The 22,608-nt window shown below is 40.1% G+C and overlaps 1 protein-coding gene across 4 annotated transcripts in view; it reads left to right on the top strand.

Moving 5' to 3' along the window:
- Nucleotides 1-22,608, top strand: part of KCNIP3 (potassium voltage-gated channel interacting protein 3) — a 203,441-nt gene that overhangs the window by 116,068 nt on the left and 64,765 nt on the right. Inside the window, exon 1 of one of the 4 annotated variants that reach the window (XM_089681727.1) lies at nucleotides 7,719-8,208. The exons of the other annotated variants lie outside the window; for them this stretch is intronic. Within the exon in view, the coding sequence (XP_089537853.1) occupies nucleotides 8,106-8,208 (103 nt within the window). The 5' untranslated portion in view covers nucleotides 7,719-8,105. Of the gene's footprint in view, nucleotides 1-7,718; nucleotides 8,209-22,608 lie in introns of those variants that run through there. 4 annotated transcript variants of the gene reach the window in all.

Below are 22,608 nucleotides of genomic sequence, written 5' to 3'. Positions count from 1 at the left end.
CAACTGTAATATCAGACAAAGTTTCATAAGTGTTATAGCTGGTGACACAAAGCTCCTCCCCCTCCTACTAAGACCTGCTCAGTTCTACTGCTATTTTGCAGCTGGTTGATAAAATTGCAGTGCAACTTAATGAATGTAAGAAAAGGGCATGAATTGCTATCCCCACCTGTACCAAACCTCTGGCAGCTCCTCACTTCCCACAACCCACTTACAAGTTGATCCGTCACATCACCCCTTCCCATTCTAGATGCGTGGGGGTGCTCATGCCACCTGCTGGCATATCTTCAGTATTTTAGAGTGCACATTGGAGACATCATTTCCTTTTTTTGCCTGACTTAAAAAATGCCTTTGTGCAATATCAAATACTACAAGAACTTCATACTGTTCTACCAAACGTGTCTGTTCCGAAATTAATTTAGAAGGAGAACTGCAATCTGACACAATGAAAGACTGTTCAGATTACATTCAGATGTTCTTTTCATATTTATCCCCATTAAAGTTTAACTAAAGTGGCGAATGTCCATTTTTTTTTCATCCCAGCTCAGAAAATGATTTCCTGCAGTTTTATCGGAACAAGAATGGAGGGGAAATGTATGAAATGCAGATAAAAACCAAATAAAATTTTTTTAGATTTATAGAGAACCTCATGTTGGGTCTGCACTGCTGCTTTTGTTCCTGATAATGAAATTTCAGTGTAGTTCCCAGAGGGAGAGAATCTCCAAAACAGGAGACCAGACAATAATTAAAAACCTGACCACTGGTCTAACCACAGTCTACTCTAGTGAAAACTAAGAAAAAAAAGAAAGGTGGCTGGAGTTTCATCCATACCAATAATGCAAACTGCACCTTTTCTCCAGGGCAGGATTTTTAAAAATGTAAACTTTGTTTTCAGTTATAATATACATGCTAATATACATGCTGAGCTTATATAGAGACCACTCTCTGAAATATCATAGAGGAAGCCCACTTATACCAGCCCCCTTATCTTCTCTTATGAGCTTTTTGACCATAGTCAGTGCTGTATTCATGCTGTTCTAGGCAAACCTGAATTATAATTCTCTTTTGTACAAACTTGGCTTGACTTGGCTGTGTGAGGCAGCACAAGGTCGGCCCAATATCCGTGGTTGCTTTTTACCTGTACAGGGAATAAGACAAGGTAAAGAAGATATATTTTCATGTTTCCTGAACTATAGAGTCTAATGATTCCTTTCAACACGCACTGCTCCCACTTATCTCTACAGTTCTCTCATTTGAGGGGACGTGCAGCATGCTGCAGGCAGTAAATACAGAATCCAGTCGCAGTAAAACTTGGAATTTGCATTGAACAGAATGCCAATGTTACAAACATCCTGGCGAGAGAGTACCACTAGTGAAGTTCAGTCCAGTCAGATGTGGCGAGAGGTGCCGACAAAGTCTGTTTCAGAGGGTGAAGCGTGCCCTGGTTGGTCCAGTCCCAAGAGGGGAGGCTCCTTTCCAGGATAGGGAGTCCCTCCTGATCAGTAAGCTTTCCCTACCGCTAGTTACTTTCCCTAAAAAGCAGGGTTTCTTTTCCTACACTAGCCATTTGCAATATGGGCGCCAAAACCCTTACAATAAATATACCCTGCTGACCCAAGATGGTCACCCATGGTAACATGGCCAGCGCGTAGCCAACCGGAATGCTGTTTCAATGAACCCAGGAAACCATAGAGAAATAAAGTTTCCCTAGGACTTCCTCTGCAGGCTGTGGTACCACTCAGCTTGAACGCCACCTACAGTGGAGAAAACAGACTGCACGTGCCTACACCCCAAATTTAGCCTTGTCTAGAGGTAGACAGAGGGAAAAAAATAAAGAAACGTTTTCCTTATTTGTTGTGTTGCCTCATACAGAAATTGTGTGTTTAAGCAGTTTAACTACAAAGTTAGCCTTCTGCAAAGTCTACCTCTATATGTTATCTTTTCACCCTCAGTTTTGTTTGTCTTTCTGCTGCCCCAAGAAGCTTTCATTCTTATAACCCTACTCCCATTTCCATTCTGCTTTCTCAGATAAATCACTTATATTATCATGCTGTGTAATGTGTAAACAGTAGTGTCCCCTACAAACTATTTCCCTTTCTCAGCATTTAGACATAAGGTATTGCTTTTAATGGAGCAGGGATCCTATTTGTATAATGCAGAATAGATTCCACTGTCTAGAGCTTTTATCCATTTAAACATCTTTAATATTTTACATTGAAAGAAAGAGGAATCAATCTCCGCTGTATCTTAGCTCTCATTCTGGGGCTCAAATAACAGCACTGGCAGAAATGCTGAGAGAGAAATTCAGAGAAGGCAAAAAAATATATGATGGTGAGGGGGGAAGACGAGAGGGATGACCAAGAGACTTTGAGCAAGGAAATAAGGAAGTCATAAACATAACGCAAACTATAAAGAGAGTATTAGAAAGGCACCAACCTCAGCAATGCTGAGTGGGCAATAAGAGAAAAAGGGAGTTCTTTAAAGGGACCTGTCAGGAGAGAAACGTGGTTGCTGATATGTTTTTGAAGGTGCAGGAAGGGCTGTTATCCTAATCTTTGCCTTGTGGAGTGACTGATCAGGATCAAACATGTCCTAGTTCTTCCCTGGCTCTATGTTTGTTTAGTTCATTTCTTGTTCAGTGACTCACCAAGTACTGATGCATGTAACGATGAAAGCCCAAAGCAAGCACCTTCAAAACCAAGTAAAAAAATTGCAGCTTTTATATTTCTATCCTGAAAGATTATCTTAAACAGGGACATAAAAGAACTATATTACTAAAATTATGAAATAAAGTACCCCCTGCAAAGATAGTTAATCCTCACCTTTGCTGCTGCCGACACCACCGATCTCTGCTGTATTGAAGAGGAATCACCAGCTTAAGAATCTTCAGAATTCATCATTTATGGGAGTATCAATTTCCTCTTCCCCCACTACACACTGAGGTTCCTCCTGCTGGCCATCGCTACTGGATACAGTACTGATATGGGGCTGGTAGATATAACCACAGAATTCAGGGTAGAACCAAGAATACAACATTTACAGAAATGTTAGTTTCTGAAACATGGGAAAAACAGCAAGACAGGTGAGAATCAGGGGCGGACTGACCATTTGGAAACTTCCCGAGGGCCCGGGGTCAGTAGGGGGCCCTATGAGATGACCCTGGTACCTTTTTCATAGGCTTTTTTGAGTTTGGGCAAGGACACAGGGGCCCCATGATCCCCTATTGCCCGGGTGTCCCATGAGTTGTCAGTCCGCCCCTGGTGAGCACACTTTGTGGAGTGCATTTTCGTGTGTTATTTGACACATATACATATTTAATAACAATTTAGTATCATGCCCATTATGATTATGCTACATTAGTTAAAACCATGATAATTTGGCCATGCCCACATTCCATTCCTGTGCACTCCACTCTAAGGTTGACATATTTAAACTCTTAAAATGTTAAAAAGTGTAAGGGGCCAAAGGAGACAACAAAGTAATAAATCATAAAAAAAGTCAGAAAGGTAACTACACTGCTCAAAAAAATTAAAGAAACACTTGTTAATCAGAGTATAGCATCAAGTCAATTAAATTCCTGGGATATTGATCTGGTCAGTTAAGTAGCAGAGTGGGTTGTTATTCAGTTTCAGCTGCTTTGGTGTTAATGAAATTAACAGGTACAATAGATGGGCAACAATGAGACGACTCCCAAAACAGTAATGGTTTTATAGGCGGAGGCCACTGACATTTTTTTCACTACTCATCTTTTCTCATGAGTTCATGCAATAAGTGTTAATCAAACTTAATTAGGGACAGCTTCACTTAGGATAGAACAACACTGAGACAAGATTTGTCTAGGGCAGGGGCGGACTGACCATTCAAGCACTCGGGCACTGCCCGAGGGCCTGGGGTCAGTAGGGGGCCCCGTGAAATGCCCCTGGTACCTTTTATAGGCTTTTGTGGGTGTGCTTTGAGTGTGGGCAAGGACACAGGGGCCCCATGAGTTGTCAGTCCACCCCTGGTGAGAATTAATAACTTTCTTTGCATTTTTTCATGCAATAAAAAGTAAAATAAAGTCAGTTCCTTTTACTAAAATTCAATCTGACCCTTTTATGTTGTATGGTCCTCTTTTTTGTTTTAAATCAGAAAAAGTTCTATTGAGCCATACATGTGAAATACAATAATTGTACAATGTCATAGCAGTATAAAGGTCAGTAGGGCAGTCAAACTGACTGGCGCTGCATATACTGAATACACAACAAATCTGAGTTACATCTCACAATGTAGGCAACAAGACATTGTGCCCTAAAGATTTTGATAAAGATTATGGTGGCATATAGTAAGACAAGAATAAAAAAATAAAACTATAAACTAAAACACACTATAAAATGAGAGGAAAACTGGCCAATGGGCCAAATACAGTGTAATATACTACCAACCAAGGATCAAATGGTCCTCTTACACTAAAACCAGAACTTTGGTAAGTGGTACTTGAACATTGTTCCTGATTTGGCCTATATGCATGTGGAGGACTGAGTTTGCCCATTCCAAATGACAGAGCTCACCATTTTTCCATAGACAATGAGGTTGATTTACTAAGAGGAAATAGACTGTGCACTTTACAAGTGCAATTGCACTAATTTTTCCCAGAGCTTAGTAAATGTGGTAAAGCTCTGCTGATTTCCATTGTCCAATCATGTGCAAGCAAAATGCTGTTTTTTTCCCTTGCACCTGATTGGGTGTTCATTACAAAGTGAAGCTTTACCATAATAAATTTACTAAGGAAAATTAGGGCATCAGCACTTGCTGAATGCAACTGTACCTACAAAGTTCACAGTCTTTTTGCCCCTAGTAAATCCACCCCAATGTGTTTTAAAAGGTGCATCTGGATGCAATACGGGATAAACCTGAGTGAGCAGTGAGGAATCCCAGTTAACAGAAAGAGATGGGAATGCCTGATTTAATGTACCATCTTTGCATGAGTCAAAAAACCTCAGACTCTCCAAAATGCTGACCACTGACAACAAATGTTGGCTGGCTGATACCATTTGCTGTTGGGAGAAAATAGTGACCAAATGAAAAGAATCAAACTGACTTTCTGTTGGTACTCATAGCCACGACAATCCTGAGCTGCTTCATCTGTAGTTCCACACAACTCTAGATGTGATCTCAATTAGTGATCGCCTAATACTATCCAGGAAATTTAGCAACTATGCTCCAGTCAGAGAAATCTCTTAATTTGCCAAAAGGAGAATCTGTCAGTATAAAAATGTTGGGTATGAAACTGGTGATATATTTTTAAATTGTGGGAACTAGGGCATTGATACTGATTCTAGGTTCTGTAGCAAGTAAGCAGCTATTAAACAGTCCATTGTCACACTTTGAAAACTGCTCCCTTCCACAAACAAATGCCGGCCAACAGCTTACATAATAGAGACTAATGCAGGCCATACATGGGTTGAATTCCAAACAAATTTTCTTTCAAAAATCTTTTCTAAGAATTTTCATTCGAATTTTGCACCATTAGAGGGCCACAGCAACAGCCAATTTTTGAGCGACCGTTGAGTTTCAGTGATCAGGCATGTTGGAAATTTTTTTAAAAATTAACTAATTGCTAATCAGTGATGGGAGAATTGTGCAATAAAAAGTAATTGAAAAAGTGGTGAGCATGAGCTGTGACCTGAAAACAAAATTCTTGGCCATGAAAATTATTTTCTGTAGCAACATGAGGTGAAATGAAAAGCTTGGTTGGTCAAATTTCGTAATCAATGGTGACACCATCGGATTAGAACAAAAACAAAATTCACGATTTTCTAAAGAAAATTTGTTTGGAATTTGACCCATGTATGGCCTGTATAAGGGAAACCCCTATTGTATCATGTGAATGGAGCTTTTTCATTGTACAGGCTTATACAGCTGTGACATGCTAAGAAGTAGTGGCCAAACACAGCTCATATTTATTAATTTGTTTGTATTCTTCCACATGTGTCCGACTGTTACAGGCATGGGGCTAAGTGCACCAAGTGCATTGGTTCTGTTTGACCAGTTTAAGTGTAATGTGTTTCAGCTTTCATTTGTCATGCTCTGATGTCACAAGAGTTGATTCTATGTGCAGTCATTTCCCTTCCGGTCTACCTACTCTGTACCTTACCTTCCTCTTTGACTATTTGTGTACACATTCACATGGCCTAGCAACTGGTATTCTGGTAACAATTTAAGAAGAAAGTTTTGTTAATCTGTGGAATGGATGGGTGCTGTAAAGCTGTACTTGGTCCATGAGCAGCTAGGCTAGATCCTCTGTATGCATTTGAAGGCTTTTAAAAAACAGACTAAGGTTAAGTTCATTCAAGAATCTACCATTTTTTCACCCAACAATGGAGCACTTCTACCTATTCTTATGCCCTCATAACAGTCCCCAGCTGACGCCCCCACCAGCATTTGGACACATTCCAGAGCAGCTGGAAAGTGTTGGAAGAAACGTAGCCTAGGCTTTCTATTAGAACTCAATTCAGTTCAACACAGCAGATAATAACTGAAAGCAAGTTTACCTAGAGGTTACTCTAGTTCAACCCCAATGTGCAAAAACACCCAGAACTCTCATGTGTGTACATCAAGCACAACAAATGTGTTTTTCTTCCAAAGTCCTAGTGATCAGGAAATGAGCTGTATGTTTGAAAATATCATTTTATTCTAAGTAAGCCATCTTACCAAATAACATGTTTTCATGAATGCTATCTGTTATGTACAGAAAGTTGCTGGACTAATGCTGTATCATTAACAGTTAACAGAACATGTTGCTAGCAAGTTTCTAGAGTTTTCAGCTACTCATTTTGTGTGAGCCCCAGAAGAATCCTAATTCCAACACACTTGCCTAGATCGGTCTACAGCTCAAGGCTTTCTTGCCATCCCACTATCCAATAGGCAAGTCACTATGGGCTGTCATGGTTGTGCTACTAAATATGCACTATTAAAGAATTGTGCTTGGATCCAGGAGCACATAATTGGATGTTTAAGAACACTGGGTACTTGCAGGCATCTTGTTGTGCCAGTTTTTTTGGAATAATATTCATTTTGAAACTTTCTGTACATGACAGTTTCCCTTTTATACTGCTTTTAAACACACCAGTTTATGAATCTCATAGAGTTTGTCCATAGTAGAAATAATGTGTTCACTTTACATAAAACTGCACTGGTTCAAGAAACAAATGCAATTAAAATGAAATGCAATAACATTTTAAATTGTAACAGTAAAAAGTATAGAAGAGATGCTATCAAAGAGTAGTACTGCAGGACATGGCTGAGCATTTTTTTAATACGAATACAATATGTCCTACTTACATCACTAGCTGCATTTGACCTTAGAAAAGAGCAGTACAGATTTGTTTCTTCCTCCCTCCTTCTCTCTCTCTCTCTCTCCCTTTCTCTCTCTCTCTCTCCCTCTCTCCTTTGTCACCTCTACTCATACACATTACTTCACGTGCAAAGCTGAAAAATTCTGCAGCTCACTTTTCAAAACCGCGGGCTTGCTGAGGTAAGTCTTTTTCTTTCTGAAGACCATCACTCTGTTGTCTCTATGGAAACCTTTATCTCAATCAATGTAAGTAACGGGAGAGTGGTACTCCTCTATTCTCCACCCCATCCCACATCAGAGAGAGGAATGCATAGGGAAGGGAGGGGGAGAAGTTGATCAGAGCCAGCTAGTTTTTCAGCATCCAATGGGACGTTGTTGAGCTGACTCCTACTGCACAACACTGTAGGTAGTGATGCCCTGTAGCCTCTCTATAAGCCAGCAAAACTGACCACTTCTGATCACTTGAGGAGCTTTTCAGTGACTAATGCAAGTTTATCCAAGCACAGAAATGCTGACCTGAAGCAATCAGCACAGTTGATAAAGTTGTAAGTTTGGCACTCTGGCGCAGTTTGCTGACAACCTGGAAGTTTGGGGGGTCTTAGTACCCACCCTGAAACCTTTCTTCTCTACCTGGAATTTTTACATTGGTCAACTCTGGTGCCATAATGCCATATTTCTCATAGGGGATTTTTATTTGTGCTTCAGAAGAGCTGGAGACCAGCGTGATTTGCATGCCCAGTGCCAAGGACCCCGTGCTGGTGGAAGCTGGCCAGCCATGGGGATCCATGGTATGGAGCTATTTGCCATTGCTGTGGTTATTGTACTGTTTATAGCTGTCCTCAAGCAATTTGGGATTCTGGAGCCCATGTCAATGGAAGGTAAAAAACTGCATCATTTACTTTATCCTTTCTGATATCCTACCGCATACATCTTTTTATTGGCCTGAACTAATGCACAGTATATACTCAGCAACAATAACTATAGTCGTATTAGAGCTTGCAGTTTATTTGCTTTGCTATATGTATAAATAATTTTGCATAGAAAGAAAATATATGCTTTATTGCAAATTAAGTTTTAACAATGTGTGATGCCAGAACACTGGTTGTATAAAACAGAATAAGTTGTTTTTTCTTCCTTGCACTTAAAAAATAACTTCTAAATGGAAGAGACAGGAAACACTGAGAGCTGGCATCTCTCTTAAAGCTTTTTATGTAGATCAATCTGCGTGGACGAGGGATGTGAATCAGCAGCTACAGGAGAGGATGAATTCAGGACACGGTTAATACTATGCTTTAAATGAGGCCCAACTGCAGAACACACAGGAATTATTCAATCTAAAATAAGATCTGTGTGTAAAAGATACATCTGATGCACTTTAAACAATGTGTAATCATTGATCAACCAAACCTACATTACAGGATGTTCATTACAAAGTATATTTGGATCTACACCTTGTTTGGGAAAATAGATAATTTACTAAGTTCACATCCCAAAGAAAGCAAAAATAAACTTTCTTTATATTAATAATAAAATGTTATAAACTGGCGTTAAAAAGAACAAGAAATAATTAAATTATATCAGAAATGATCTGAAAATGTTTACAAGGTATGAAGCTGATTAATGACCATCATTAGCATTAGTATAACATGTGTTATGTTTGGAACCTTAGGACTTCAGGACAGGAAAGTTTCTTAATTTCTTAATGAGAAATCATATTGCTGAGAAATGTATTTTAAAAAATACATTTAAAATGTGTTTTCCAGCTGCAAGAATCCCCTAGCTCTAGTTAGACACATCAATAAGAACTAGCAGCTCCAATTGTTAAAGTATTGCCAATGGTCACTGCTCAGGGGATTAAGGGATGTCCCAATCTTTCCTCCATAGTGAAAAACCACCTTTAAGCCTCTGTTGTTTATTAACATTCCCAATAGCTTTCATTTAGGTTTTTTTTTCACCAGTGCTGACTGTGAAGGAATCTGCAGAGCAGCAAGATTATGTTGGAAAAGAATGACTATGCTGATGTTTAGGATAGATTGAAGGACTGCCACTGGTTAAATCTGTTATAAATAAATCACATTGGCCCAAAGCAACTGTGGATTTAGAGATGATTAAAAAAGAACCAATTATGACTGGGCTAATGGAGGAATTTAAATGTTCAGTTTCCAGCTATTACAAGTGTGCAGGTTTATCTATGAGAGATTATTAGTTCCCTTATATTCAGCTTTAAATATTCCTGATCCTGCCACTGGTGTGTCAGAGGGCACATTAAGTCTGAAAGTCCTAGCAAATTTTAGACTGCGGGTAACTTTTGATTGCCTTAGTAACAACAGATCCTGTTGTTCTGTCCATTGATGCAGTGGGTATTCTATACTCTAACCTCTGTTTTGTTTTCTCTGGTCCTGGCTCCAGAAGACTTCCCATAAGTCTGTTTTTCAATCTTATCAGGTGTTACAGATTTCTACTGATATCTATGGGCATGCCACCTTATAAAGGTATATGGAGGAGCTATCAGCACCTAGATGTTGCTGACACAGGGGCTTTCAAGTACTGGAGTAGAGGGGCATGGGTACTATTGTGCAGTTGTTTTCATGATTCACCTTCACTTTCACATCTTCACTAATCTCTACTTGTTAGAGTTTCATTTAGTTGCGTTTTAATACCAAATTGGTTGGTAGAGAACAAATCTGAGAATTTTCAGTCATAATTTCTGTAATGAAAGTTTTCGTGAGAAAAATGACAATCCGGATGTACTAATAGCGCATATATTTTATTCAGTTCCCGACACAATGGCAAAAGCAAATTTTTTTAAACTATTCTAAGTTACTTGCTATAACAATGGGCAGCCACATGACTTATTTAAAGCTCTCATTGGCTATCATTACAAGTAAGGTTCCACGTGTTATTACAAATTATTTAAATGCTTTTTTAACCAATAGTATGTGGACACAACTCCAAATTATTGAGTTAGGATTTTGACCACGAAGGCTAATGTTAATGCTACATCATACAAAGGCATTTTAGACAATTGAGCACTTTTACTTTGTGACAAAAGTTTGGAGAATACCCCTTTCTGTTACAGAATGATTGTGCTCATGTGCACAAAGTCAAGTTCATGAAGACATAGTATGGCAATTTGGTTTGGCCTGCACCTCAACACTATTGAAAAGCCTTGAGATAAATTGGAACGCCAATTGAGAGCAAGGTGTTTTCATCCATCATCGGTACCTTAACCTCACAAATGCTCTTTTGGCTAAATGGGCACACATTTCTATGGCCACAATCCAAAATCTTGACTCCCCTGAAAGGTGGAGGCTATTGATGATACAATGGGAGGAGTGGGAGGGGGAAGAATCCATATTTTTCACCATGGATTTAAAATAGGGTGTCCCAAAAGCTCATGTAGCTGTGATGGTCAGGTGTCCACAAACTTTGCCTACATGGTGTTCGTGAAAAATACAACGGATCAATGGTGAGCAATAGCAAAGAGAAGAAACTTTTTAGACAATGCCAAACAAAAAGTCATTAGACTTTAGCAGATATCAGTGACTCTCTGGTGATAAGATACTTGGTTATTTAAAGGGTCAGTCCACACAAAGTTATATTTTAGTTAAAAAAAAAGTTCCTGGTAGGCTGAGTCAGCCCCTGCTATCCTATGTCTTGTATATGCTGACACCTGTACCCAACTTCTTTCCTATCCACTTGGAAGTTAAGAGTGTTTTTGCCCATCTTTGAGTGTTCCAGCAAATCTGTTGTATTCTATTTAATATAAAATCCAACAAGGAATGTGGAAACCCCTTAAAAATGACCACACAAGGTATGAACGCCGAGAAATCTCACCAATACCGCCCTTGAGAGATAAAACAAATTATCAGGCCGTTTACCTCTCCAGCATCTACTAAAAACTAAAATACTAGAGTTTGATGGACTGACCCTTTAGGAATGTATTACTTGCCAAACTTGATTTAGAATGGAAAAAAACACATTTTCATTTGTTGAGTTGTAAACACAATAAAAAAACATTACGGTACCTTTTATAAAGTTAACTCTAATCTACTGAATGCCAGTGATATAGCAGAAAGTCAATTCCTTGTCTGAAAAATACTGAAATATTTAAAAGATGTAATTGACCTGCATATACTGTACTAATGTAAGATTGTCAGATCACTACTTCTATTGCTTAAATGAATGAGAAGTCCATCTCTGGTGCTCAGGGTCTAGATTTGGTAGATGTAGGCCACATGCAGTTATACATCTGGCTTGCTATAGGCAGACTGAGAATGGCAAATAATAAAAAAATTTCAGTTCTCATATGCTTGCTACTGCTCATATCTTACAACACAATATATTTTTTGTATAGAGTTGGGAAGGGTTAGACCCTTTGTCAAGTTTTTATTGCTATGTGCACCCACTCTGTTTGCCTTGGTGGCCATTGTCACAGAGACAGAAAGAAAGGAGAAACTCCTCCTTAGGAGATACCTGTTCCTGAGACAACTCTCTAAGACAGGAGTTTGGTTCACTTTGGAGAGCTGACTTCTTATGTTCTATTGCATCCCCAGGACAGGAAGTGATGAGAAATCTTTCCAGTATGACACAGGCAGATAAAACTTTACATAAACTCTAAGGCTAGGTTCAAATATGTGCAGGTGGTGCCGCTGTGGATCTGCACAAAGATCCGTGCAGCCGCACCACCCACACAGAAGAATGCGGACCCGCAGACGGGTGCCATTAATTCTAATGGCATGCCGCTCGCACTGGAAATAGCAACCGTACTGGGAACCGAGGTTCCGATGCGGACTGCGTTTTCAGAAGAAGTGCAGGGACTTCTTCCCTGCAGGGCACGAAAGTCCATTCAAATGAATGGGCTCTCGTGCCTGTGAAAAACATGGCCCGCAGGAATGCGGATATATGAACCAGGGGTAAACTCTTGACTACTCCCAATCAGCATTAACTATGCTTTAAATGGTCACATTTGTAATTGCTGGGCCATATATATATTAGCGTGTATAACCAGTCATGACTGGACATTTTACGTGATGACGTTAGAGAGGCCATGACTGATCGTGCAGCGCAGAAAACTGACTTCATGGGACTGTGGAGAGGAAGCCTGTAGGAGCGAGGAATGAGATATGTAATGATGCATATTTCTTGTCCCCTAGACAAAACAAGTACTTAAGCATTGAAATGCAGGGGAGCAACAGAAGGTATATTCTTATATATGATTAGAGTTCAAATTTAAGAGTGAGTATTCAAATATTTGCATTGGCCCACTTTTTTACTTTTTCTCTTTAAGAAAGAAACAAAATACACCTCAAGCCTATTAGGAGTACTATTTTTTGTGCATTTATATTTGCTACTATACTATAATAGTATTTATTCCTGTTTTATACGCATATATTAAACAAACTTTTTTACTTCAAATATGTGTACTTTAGAACACACAATGTCCTGGTACTGTATAAAATAAAATAAAAGCAGCGCAAAAAAGGTGATGAATAGATAAAACTTTTTTTTTTCTATTTGTCACTTTTTTTGCGCTGCTTTTATTTTATCTTATACTGTTTCGTGAGGTGATTATTGAAGTACTCACTAATTAGGACAGCTGCATGTATACACAGCTTATGTAACTATTCATTTATTTAGGGGAGTGATCATCATGCACTCTTTTAGGTGGCAGGTTACACTTTTTCATATTGCATTTGCGCGGTGAATATACGTTTCATATATTGTGTTGTGAATGTCCTGGTACTGACTTCTGTTCTGGTGTTCCATTTACACTTACTAGCAAGTCAGCACCTATTGAAAAAACAGTGTTACATCAGAAATACGTAATGCTTTTTTTTCTTAGCCATTTCATTTCATAGCCTGTATTTGATATTTACAATGTGAACTCTCACATCATGTCCGAAAAAATCTATAAAGTCCAGTGGAGGTACTATTGTTTGTTTTTTCTTTTTTTAAGGCAATACAGAACTGGACTGGTTTTTTTCTACATAACTGTTGTATGGGAAAAGGTTTCCATACACAATCATATTTGTTTGCTGACCCATAATTATTCCTGTAGCTGCTGGATTTTAACCAGATATAGCCATAAATGTAGGTCCCGATTTCTGAAAATTAGAACTAACTTTTTTTCTGCACTGAACTTCCATAAGGGGAAGGGAAGGACAGAATTGGGGATACAATGACATAAATCTATAATTCCTGCTGTTCTGTATTTCCAGGTATATCACTTCTCCTCTAGTTCTTTCACAAAACATGAGATGATTTTCTTTTTAACTTTAGATGTGTTGCATCATGATAACCCAGTGTGTGTATCAAAGCAGAGCTATATCAAATTTCTAGTTCTTGTTATTCATTTAGTCCTTGCTTTCCACTCGTATATTTCATTTTTAGATTGTGTTTAAATGTATTATTATCAAGACATGATGTTTTATGAACCCTATTTTATACTAGTACTGAGCCCAACTTTCTGCTGGTCCACATACTGGCATGTCAGCAGCTTTGGTTAAAAAATACTCTGTGGGTTTTTTCAGCAGAGGTTAATTTCTCATCCTATACAATAGAAGGATGAACAGTACACGGCGAGGAAGGAGTTAATTCCCATAGGGTATCCCTCAATATTAATACCTCCTCTAACAATGCGTCATTTTACAAAAGAAACTCTATCCTGAGCCTGCGTATGCAGCATATACCTATTCCCAGTCTGCAGCTGGGTCTATTTTTAGGAGGGGTTAGGATTTGCAGGAAAGTAGAGATCTTGCAGGGAGGGCATGCTGAAAGATGACACTTTGCAGTCAGCACAATAAAACAGGGAATATCAGAGTATCATGCAGAGTGAGGGGGCCGTTCACACAAGGGTAATCCCAACACATGATGGAAATATTGGCCATTATTTCATAACACAAAGTGCAGTAACTAATAAAAAAATCATTTTCAGGAATTGACTGCACTGGAAAAGGCTAACATCTGATTGGCTGATTCAGGTTACTGCATGATGTTCATTTTAATTAAAATATTACAAGGGAGTCAAGGCAACATTGTTTTTTTTAATGTGTAGCAATACGTAGACCTATACAATGTACCTTGCCCTTTGTATTATTGCTCTGAAGCCAGTATTCTTGATAAATCAGGCCAGTATTCTTGATAAAGTTTGGTCTTAACCTGGGCTATTTTGGTGGCACCACAACAAAATGGCAGTGATTACGCCACTTCCTGCACCACCATACCTAAGAGTATGTACAGGAAGTGGATCTGTCCAGTGATAATAGCACTTCTCCATCTCTCATTCCACCAATACAGGCTGATTGACAGCATAGTTTTCCCCATGTAGTGACTTTTAAATCTTTAAAGCCTGGTACACACAATGAGAATATTAGACGAATGTTCATCTGGTTTTTTTGCATGCTATTCTCATATCAAAAATGAAGAGGTTACTAAAGTTACAAACATTTTGTATGACAGAATATAACTTCGGAAGCAATGTAATGTGTTGTATTATGTTATAATGTATTCTTTCTTTTCTCAGCATGCAAGGTCTTGCTCTTCTGATTTGTTTCAGGCGAATACTATACTTATTAAACGAAAATCATACAAACTGGTATTGTACGAAAAATATTTTCATGTTTGTCCCTTCTAATAATTTTGGATGAAAGCTCTCTTTTTCACATTCTCTGTCCTTGTAAGGAAAATCTGTAACATCTGTAACTTGTTCAACCTTGTGCCATTATTCGTATGTATGATTGTTGTTACCTCATCAATTATATAGTGAAGTTTATTAACTGTTTTTAGGAACCCGTCGTGATATCTGCTTATTTCGAATTAGTTGGGAACTAGTTGTTAGGGATCCGGGTGTGACCAGAAATGTGTGGACTGACACAGGGAAGTAGCAGTTTTCAGGAACACAGGCGTAGTCAGGGCTGGAGAGGTGGAATGGTCAGGCAGGCCATTAGGTACTGTCAGGCACCGCCCGGCGGGATCTCTAGTACCCACAGAATGGGATTCCCCAGGGCGCGGAGTCTAAGCCCCAGTCTGCCTTTTCACCAGAGCCCCTGATGGTGGAGATGGACTTGGCGCAGGACTGAGACCAGGTTGTGGCCCCTGAGTGCACCCAACTGTGGTAGAGGGGTCCACCGAGGGTATGTACCATGGGAAAGCCTGACGTGAAGAGGCTGGCAGACCTGGTAAAAGGGACAGATCCGTGCGGGATGGATGGATGGATCGTCTGGGTAGCGTCAGGCGTAGTCAGGCAGGCCAGGTCAGCAACGTGCGGGCAGCGAGGTAACGGAGGAGCAGGCAGAGAATAGTCAGGGTAACAAGCCAGGTTCAGTAACTCACGGGCAGCGCGGTACAGAGGATCAGGCAGAAGGATGGTCAGGCAAGCCAGGGATCAAGCAGGAGAAGTCAGCAGAGGTCAGGATCAGGCAGGGTCAGCAACAAATCAGATAGTCAGCAGAACAGGAACACAGGATACCAGGTACAGGGGCTCATGGGAAACAATACACCAAGGCCCTGATCACAGGCCTGGTCCTACTTAAATACACCTCCTGCAATCAGCTTCAGCTGATGGCTGACTGCAGGAGTGAGCTTCTGGTTGCTGAGAGCACCCGCTGGTCAGCCCTGGTACTGCAGCCCACACGGCAGGTGAGTCCCACCACCAGTGCTGAGTCCATTCCTGACACTAGTCTTGAGCATGGATTTATTCTGTACTAGTGGAGAACTACTCTTGTGCATGGATTTATTCTGTACTTGTGAGGAACTACTATTGAGCATGGATTTATTCTGTACTAGTGGGAACTACTCTTGAGCATGGATTTATTCTGTACTAGTGAGGACCTACTCTTGAGCATGGATTCATTCTGTACTAGTGAGGAACTACTCTTGAGCATGGATTTATTCTGTACTAGTGGGGAACTACTCTTGAGCATGAATTTATTCTGTACTAGTGGGGAACTGCTCTTGAGCATGGATTTATTCTGTACTAGTGGGGAACTACTCTTGAGCATGGATTTATTCTGTACTAGTGGGGAACTGCTCTTGAGCATGGATTTATTCTGTACTAGTGGGGAACTACTCTTGAGCATGGATTTATTCTGTACTAGTGAGGAACTACTCTTGAGCATGGATTTATTCTGTACTAGTGAGGAACTACTCTTGAGCATGGATTTATTCTGTACTAGTGGGGAACTACTCTTGAGCATGGATTTATTCTGTACTAGTGGAGAACTACTCTTGAGCATGGATTTATTTTGTACTAGTGGGGAACTACTCTTGAGCATGGATTTATTCTGTACTAGTGAGGAACTACTCTTGAGCATGGATTTATTCTGTACTAGTGAGGAACTACTCTTGAGCATGGATTTATTCTGTACTAGTGGGGAACTACTCTTGAGCATATATTTATTCTGTACTAGTGGGGAACTACCCTTAAGCATGGATTTTTGTCTGGGGAATAGTTGGGATAATACTTGACAGAGAATGAGCTGGATGTAGAGGTCCTAGATTTTGGTTAAGCCAGTCTGGACTACTCCCAGAGTGTCTCAAAATGGTAATGTCTGGAGGTTTTGCCCAGCAATTGCGAGAAACCTGGTGGGCCACACTCAAAAGAATCACAGTGAGCCTTGTGTATTGCCCAAGCCAGTATGAAAACGGTTAATGAACCATACACCTGGTCCATAGTTACTGACATGTACTGGTACATGCAAATACATATTAAGATATCTGGGGATTACCAGAAATCTTTGAAGCTAATATTATGCGAGGGGTAAAGGCCTGTGCACGCACACCGTTTGCTTCGGAACTGCTTCTCTCTCTCTCTGCATAAGTCAATAGAAATGCAGGAGGATTGAAGGAGATCAACTGCAGGTCAAATTCATCTGTGAATAAATTTAGAATCATCTCAAACTAATCTGAGGTGTACCTGAAACTGTGCTGCATGTGTCTACTGACACAAGTCTTAAGAGTGATGCCAGAACATAGGTGTTTTGAGGTGTGGTTTATTTTTAGAGGTTTGTGGAATAGCTAGGAAAGATACAGCCTAAATTTACATGTCTGGCGCTAAAACCGGAAGATAGTAGGATAAATTTACTAGGCTATTATCATTGTTTTTTGCCTTAAGGACAGCTGAAAATAATGGTGATAAATCTCAAAATAGCTTTTGTGGCAGATAACCATGCATTATAGCTCAGTGAATTTAGCCTAGTGTGTAAGTTCAGGCAGTGGATAATTCAGGCAAATTAAAGGCCCAAGTACACAGGCATATGATTTTATGCAAAATTTCATTTTTACATTGTAAATTGTAATGTTTATGATAATGTTAAAATGCTTATAGTGCATAGAGCAAAGGTACCCTATTGGTGGTTCTCCCAGCAGCCATGTGACTATTTGTCATGCAGGGGTGGCTCCCTAATTGGCTGAGAGCACTGCTGCTTGTCTTATTTAGCTAGCTGATAGCAGTGCATGCATGCATGCTCAGCTCCATTTGGGCACAGCAAGCAGAAGCTCACATCAGAGATGATGATAGTTAGTGGTGATGTGTCTCTGCATTATTTAATTTCACATTTTACATCCATTTCATCCCCTCATACTGGATTTTGCCACCCCATATTAAAGTGGTTCTAAAGACTGGAGATTTTTTACATTAATGCATTCCCTGCATTAAAGTAAATAGTGTCTCAGTATTTGTATCACCCCCTCACTTCCCTAAATACTTACCTGGAGTCCTGTCTTGATCCAGAGCTGTGCCCATCTGCACCAATGCTGCTCTCCCTTCCTCTGATTATAGGACTCAGTAAGAGGAGCATTGGCTCCTGCTGCTGTCAATCAAATCCTGTGTGGAGGAAGCAGGAAATGGGGCCCAGCCACGCTGTGTGTGTCTATGGGTACACACAACCTAGCTCAGAAGCGAGCTTGCAGGTACACACCCATAGGAAGGCATACTAAGAAGAGGGGCCTAGAGCACTGGACAGGGACTCCAGAAGAGAAGGCTCAGGGACATGTTTGTTGTTTTAGAACAAAACATTAAAGCTTTACAACAGCTTTAATCACGTAGACAGTATTTTACATGATATGTGGTGGCATATTTTCATATGAGGTGATATAGTGTAAACATTGAATGATACCAGGGGATATACAGTTGTGACCAAAATTATTCAACCCCCACTGAAATTGAGTGTTTTGGCCAGTTTGACATTGCTTTTGATCATTCAGTCATCTTGCTTACATTTACATTAAAGAGGCACTTGTAGGTCAGACAAATATAACATAACAGTTATAATGAAATAACCACAAATGTCTTTTCTGTGCTCACAGCATTATCAGTTTTATTCAACCCCCAAGTGACATTCAATCTTAGTACTTAGTACAGCATCCTTTTACAGTTATAACAGCTTTTAAACGTGAAGCATAGCTTGACACAAGTGTCTTGCAGCGATCTACGGGTATCTTCGCCCATTCTTCATGGGCAAAGGCCTCCAGTTCAGTCACATTCTTAGGCTTGCGCACTGCAACTGCTTTCTTTAAGTCCCACCAGAGGTTCTCAATCGGATTTAAGTCTGGTGACTGCGATGGCCACTCCAAAATGTTCCAGCCTTTCCTCTGCAACCATGCTCTAGTGGACTTGGAGGTATGCTTGGGATCATTGTCCTGTTGAAAGGTCCAACGTCTCCCAAGCCTCAGGTGTGTGACGGACTGCATCACGTTTCCATCCAATATCTCCTGGTACTGAAGAGAATTCATGGTACCTTGCACACGCTGAAGCTTCCCTGTACCTGCAGAAGCAAAACAGCCCCAAAGCATGATTGACCCTCCACCATGCTTCACAGTAGGCAAGGTGTTCTTTTCATCATAGGCCTTGTTCTTCCTCCTCCAAACATAGCGTTGATCCATGGGCCCAAACAGTTCTAATTTTGTTTCATCAGTCCACAGAACACTATCCCACAACTTTTGTGGTTTGTCCACATGGCTTTTGGCATACTGCAGTCGACTCTTCTTATTCTTTGGAGACAGCAAGGGGGTACGCCTGGGAGTTCTGGCACGGAGGCCTTCATTACGCAGTGTGCGTCTTATTGTCTGGGCTGAAACTTCTGTACCCACATCTGACAAATCTTTTCTCAGTTCCTCAGCAGTCACACGGGGACTTCTCTCCACTCTACGCTTCAGGTAGCGCACAGCAGTCGAAGTCAGCATCTTCTTTCTGCCACGACCAGGTAGCGTTTCAACAGTGCCCTTTGCCTTGAATTTGCGAATGATGCTTCCTAAGGTGTCTCTTGGTATGTTTAACATCTTTGCAATCTTCTTATAGCCATTGCCCTTCCTGTGAAGAGAAATCACCTCTTCTCTTGTCTTCCTGGACCATTCTCTTGCCTTCACCATGTTTGTAACCACACCAGTAAATGTCTAGAAGGAGCTGAGTATCACAGTCATTTTAAAGCTGCCTAATTGGTGCTTATTATGCTTGATTGCTGCTCGGTGACATCCACAGGTGTTTTCAATACCTGATGGAAAGCACCTGTATGAACCTCTGTTCTTCAGAGTGGTAGTCTTTAAGGGGTTGAATAATTGTGGCAATGAAGAAACCACATAAGAACCATTTACTACTGTATTACATAAACAATTGATGTCATTTTAGTTGCATTTGGGTAGTTACAACGTCCTTGTAGGATTTGATTCTGAATACAATTCCAAATGTACACTATAGTCCCTAAACCCCTTTACAGCATTGGGGGTTGAATAATTTTGGTCACAACTGTAGCTCCACAGAAGAGCAGATAGTGTACTGTTATGTCCTCTCTCAGGTTTGGTATTTCTATACATTGACGAAAACCCCACGAAGACCATGCCACTTAAAAAATTAGCCACAACCACAGTGTCAGGTATTTTTTTTTTTCTGGAAAGGTGAGACCCCCTAGATTCACCCAAATGTGTAATGCCAGAGATGGGAATATCATTCTTCCATTCAGCACTTCTGATATAGAATGGTGAGCATGTGACTGTTCCATTTTGGCATGGTCAGCAATCTGCTAACAGGTTGGTAGGACAAATGGAGAGGGGCAGGCGGGAGTGAGTTTCCTCAAGTGCATTAAATCTGGAAACTTGCAGAGCACTTCCCATGTACTTGTTCTTCCACAGAAGCCTGGATGGCCAGTTGGAGGTATATAAGTAGTCACCATTTTGGTTGGTTATAGCAACAGAGCTTAGTTCGGCAGATGATGGCAAAATCTTAATTCATATGGAAAAATGTATAGCATTTCCATTGCTGATTCAATAAGTGGGGTAGGCGCATTCAAATGTTGATTTTTAAAGCAAAGGTGCAGGTGACCCTTAAACATAACACTTCTATGTATACTGAAACTTTTATTAATAAAAGAATAAGGACATCCTGTACCCTCCTTCATTTCAGTCTTATGTTTTCTATTACAAATTACAAGTGCACATTAATAGAAAAAGAGGAATTGAAAAAAAGTGACTTATGTACGCTGTTAAGCCATTATTATATAAATGTGGTAAAGATAACCAGTGATTATGATTTACAGATATTTTTTGCGTTACGATCATAATGCCATGTTACAGCTCAATAATAGAATATGGAAAAAGTAATAAAAATGTCTTTGTAGATCCATACATACACCTGTACATACATGTATACATACCTACCTGTGCACATCCCTATATATATTTTCATCTGTACAGTAACACATCCAAGTATACAAACAATATACAGTATAAACTGTGCAACTATATACAAACATATATTTATTGACACACATTAACATACATGCAGGAATTTATACACATTCACATCAATAAAGGACCTCCTCAACTACATATAGACAAATGCATACACACAAAAAATTGTACACCCATACTGTCATACATCTACACTCCAATATTTACCTACATCCACCTATGTATGCATGCTCACCATTTTTCTATTCCACATATACACGGACATATAGTTCATCCAGTCAAACCCCAACAGACATAAGCAAAGACATACAGTATATACATTATATAAGCAGGAAATTGCATTTTTGGAGGTATTCTGTCCACAGTCTACATACCGTCCCCAGTTTGTCATAACGCATTGACTTTTACAGAACATTACAGCACTGCAGATTGAAATGGAAAGGTAATTTTTACCAACATTAAATGGTAAATACAATTTTGTGGGAAACATATAGCAAATTTAAAAAAAAATAATATAGCATATAGAGTTACTTTTTTGAACATGTTTTTTTTCCTGGCATTCTTAGGAGATAGAAGTCATTAGATATGTAAACTACCATCATAAGGGCCGCTTTTCACAACCGGGCAACATGCATTTTCCACACCTGTACCTTCATAGTCAGTAAACAGTCAATGGACTTGGGTTTTTTGTTTTTTTAAGGGATTAAACTTGGATAGGGTAAAAGGGGTTATGGGATGCCCAATTTGATTGAATAAATAGCAGAATGAGGATATTTCCTGTTCTAGCACACTTAGTAATTAAAAATAAACAACAGACACTTGACAGCATCCCAGCTGAAACCATTACATTCCTTAGTAAAGTAGTCCCCATCTAGGAGCTTTGTGTACCGAGTGGATTTCTAGTAAAGTGACAATGTGTAGGAGCTTATGGTCCCCTTGGTGCACAGAATACTAGCCCACCTGGCTACAGTATCTGATCCCAGGACAAGGGATTGGGTGAGCTATGAACTGTCCCCGGAAAACTTGCCAGAACTTACATGCAGCAGACCTCTCCCTTCTCTAGGCCCTGGAGGTGTAGCGATACTCACATTGTCCTTGTCCTGCAGCTGTGGATAGAACTGCTTTCAGGCCTTCTATCTGGGCTAGTTCTTCTCTAAGCTTAGCAGTCTGTCCTTCCCCTTTAGACGGCAGGGCAGTGGAGCTCCTTCTTTCAGCTTCCCTTCAGCTTCCAGCCTCCAGCCTGGAATCAGAACCACCCTCCTCTGGGGCTCCCTCCCAGGCTACACAGCAACACCTCTCAACAATCCATCTTCCACCAGACTCCCCAGCTAGCATGGCTCTTTCATATTTATAGGCTGGTCTACCACACTACCAGGACCTCTTAGCCTGGGATTGGTCAGACTGAGGTCTCTACCCTTTCGTCTACTGGCTTCTGTAAGTTTCCAAGGGACCTCCAGAACCAGGTGGAGGTGATAGAGTCCTAACCTGGTGAGTCATCCAACGTGACCTCACACTGAACCCACAGAAATACAGGCTTACTCACTATCATGAGCCAATAATAAATTTACCTTACAATAGCACTATCTAGTGGGTGC

Source organism: Staurois parvus, unplaced genomic scaffold, assembly GCF_062004578.1.
Source record: "Staurois parvus isolate SC_StPar_1 unplaced genomic scaffold, SC_StPar_1.0 ptg000276l, whole genome shotgun sequence".
Lineage (NCBI taxonomy): Eukaryota > Metazoa > Chordata > Amphibia > Anura > Ranidae > Staurois > Staurois parvus.
The sequence above is the reverse complement of the archived record's forward strand: the minus strand, read 5'-3'. Positions and strand labels throughout refer to the sequence as shown.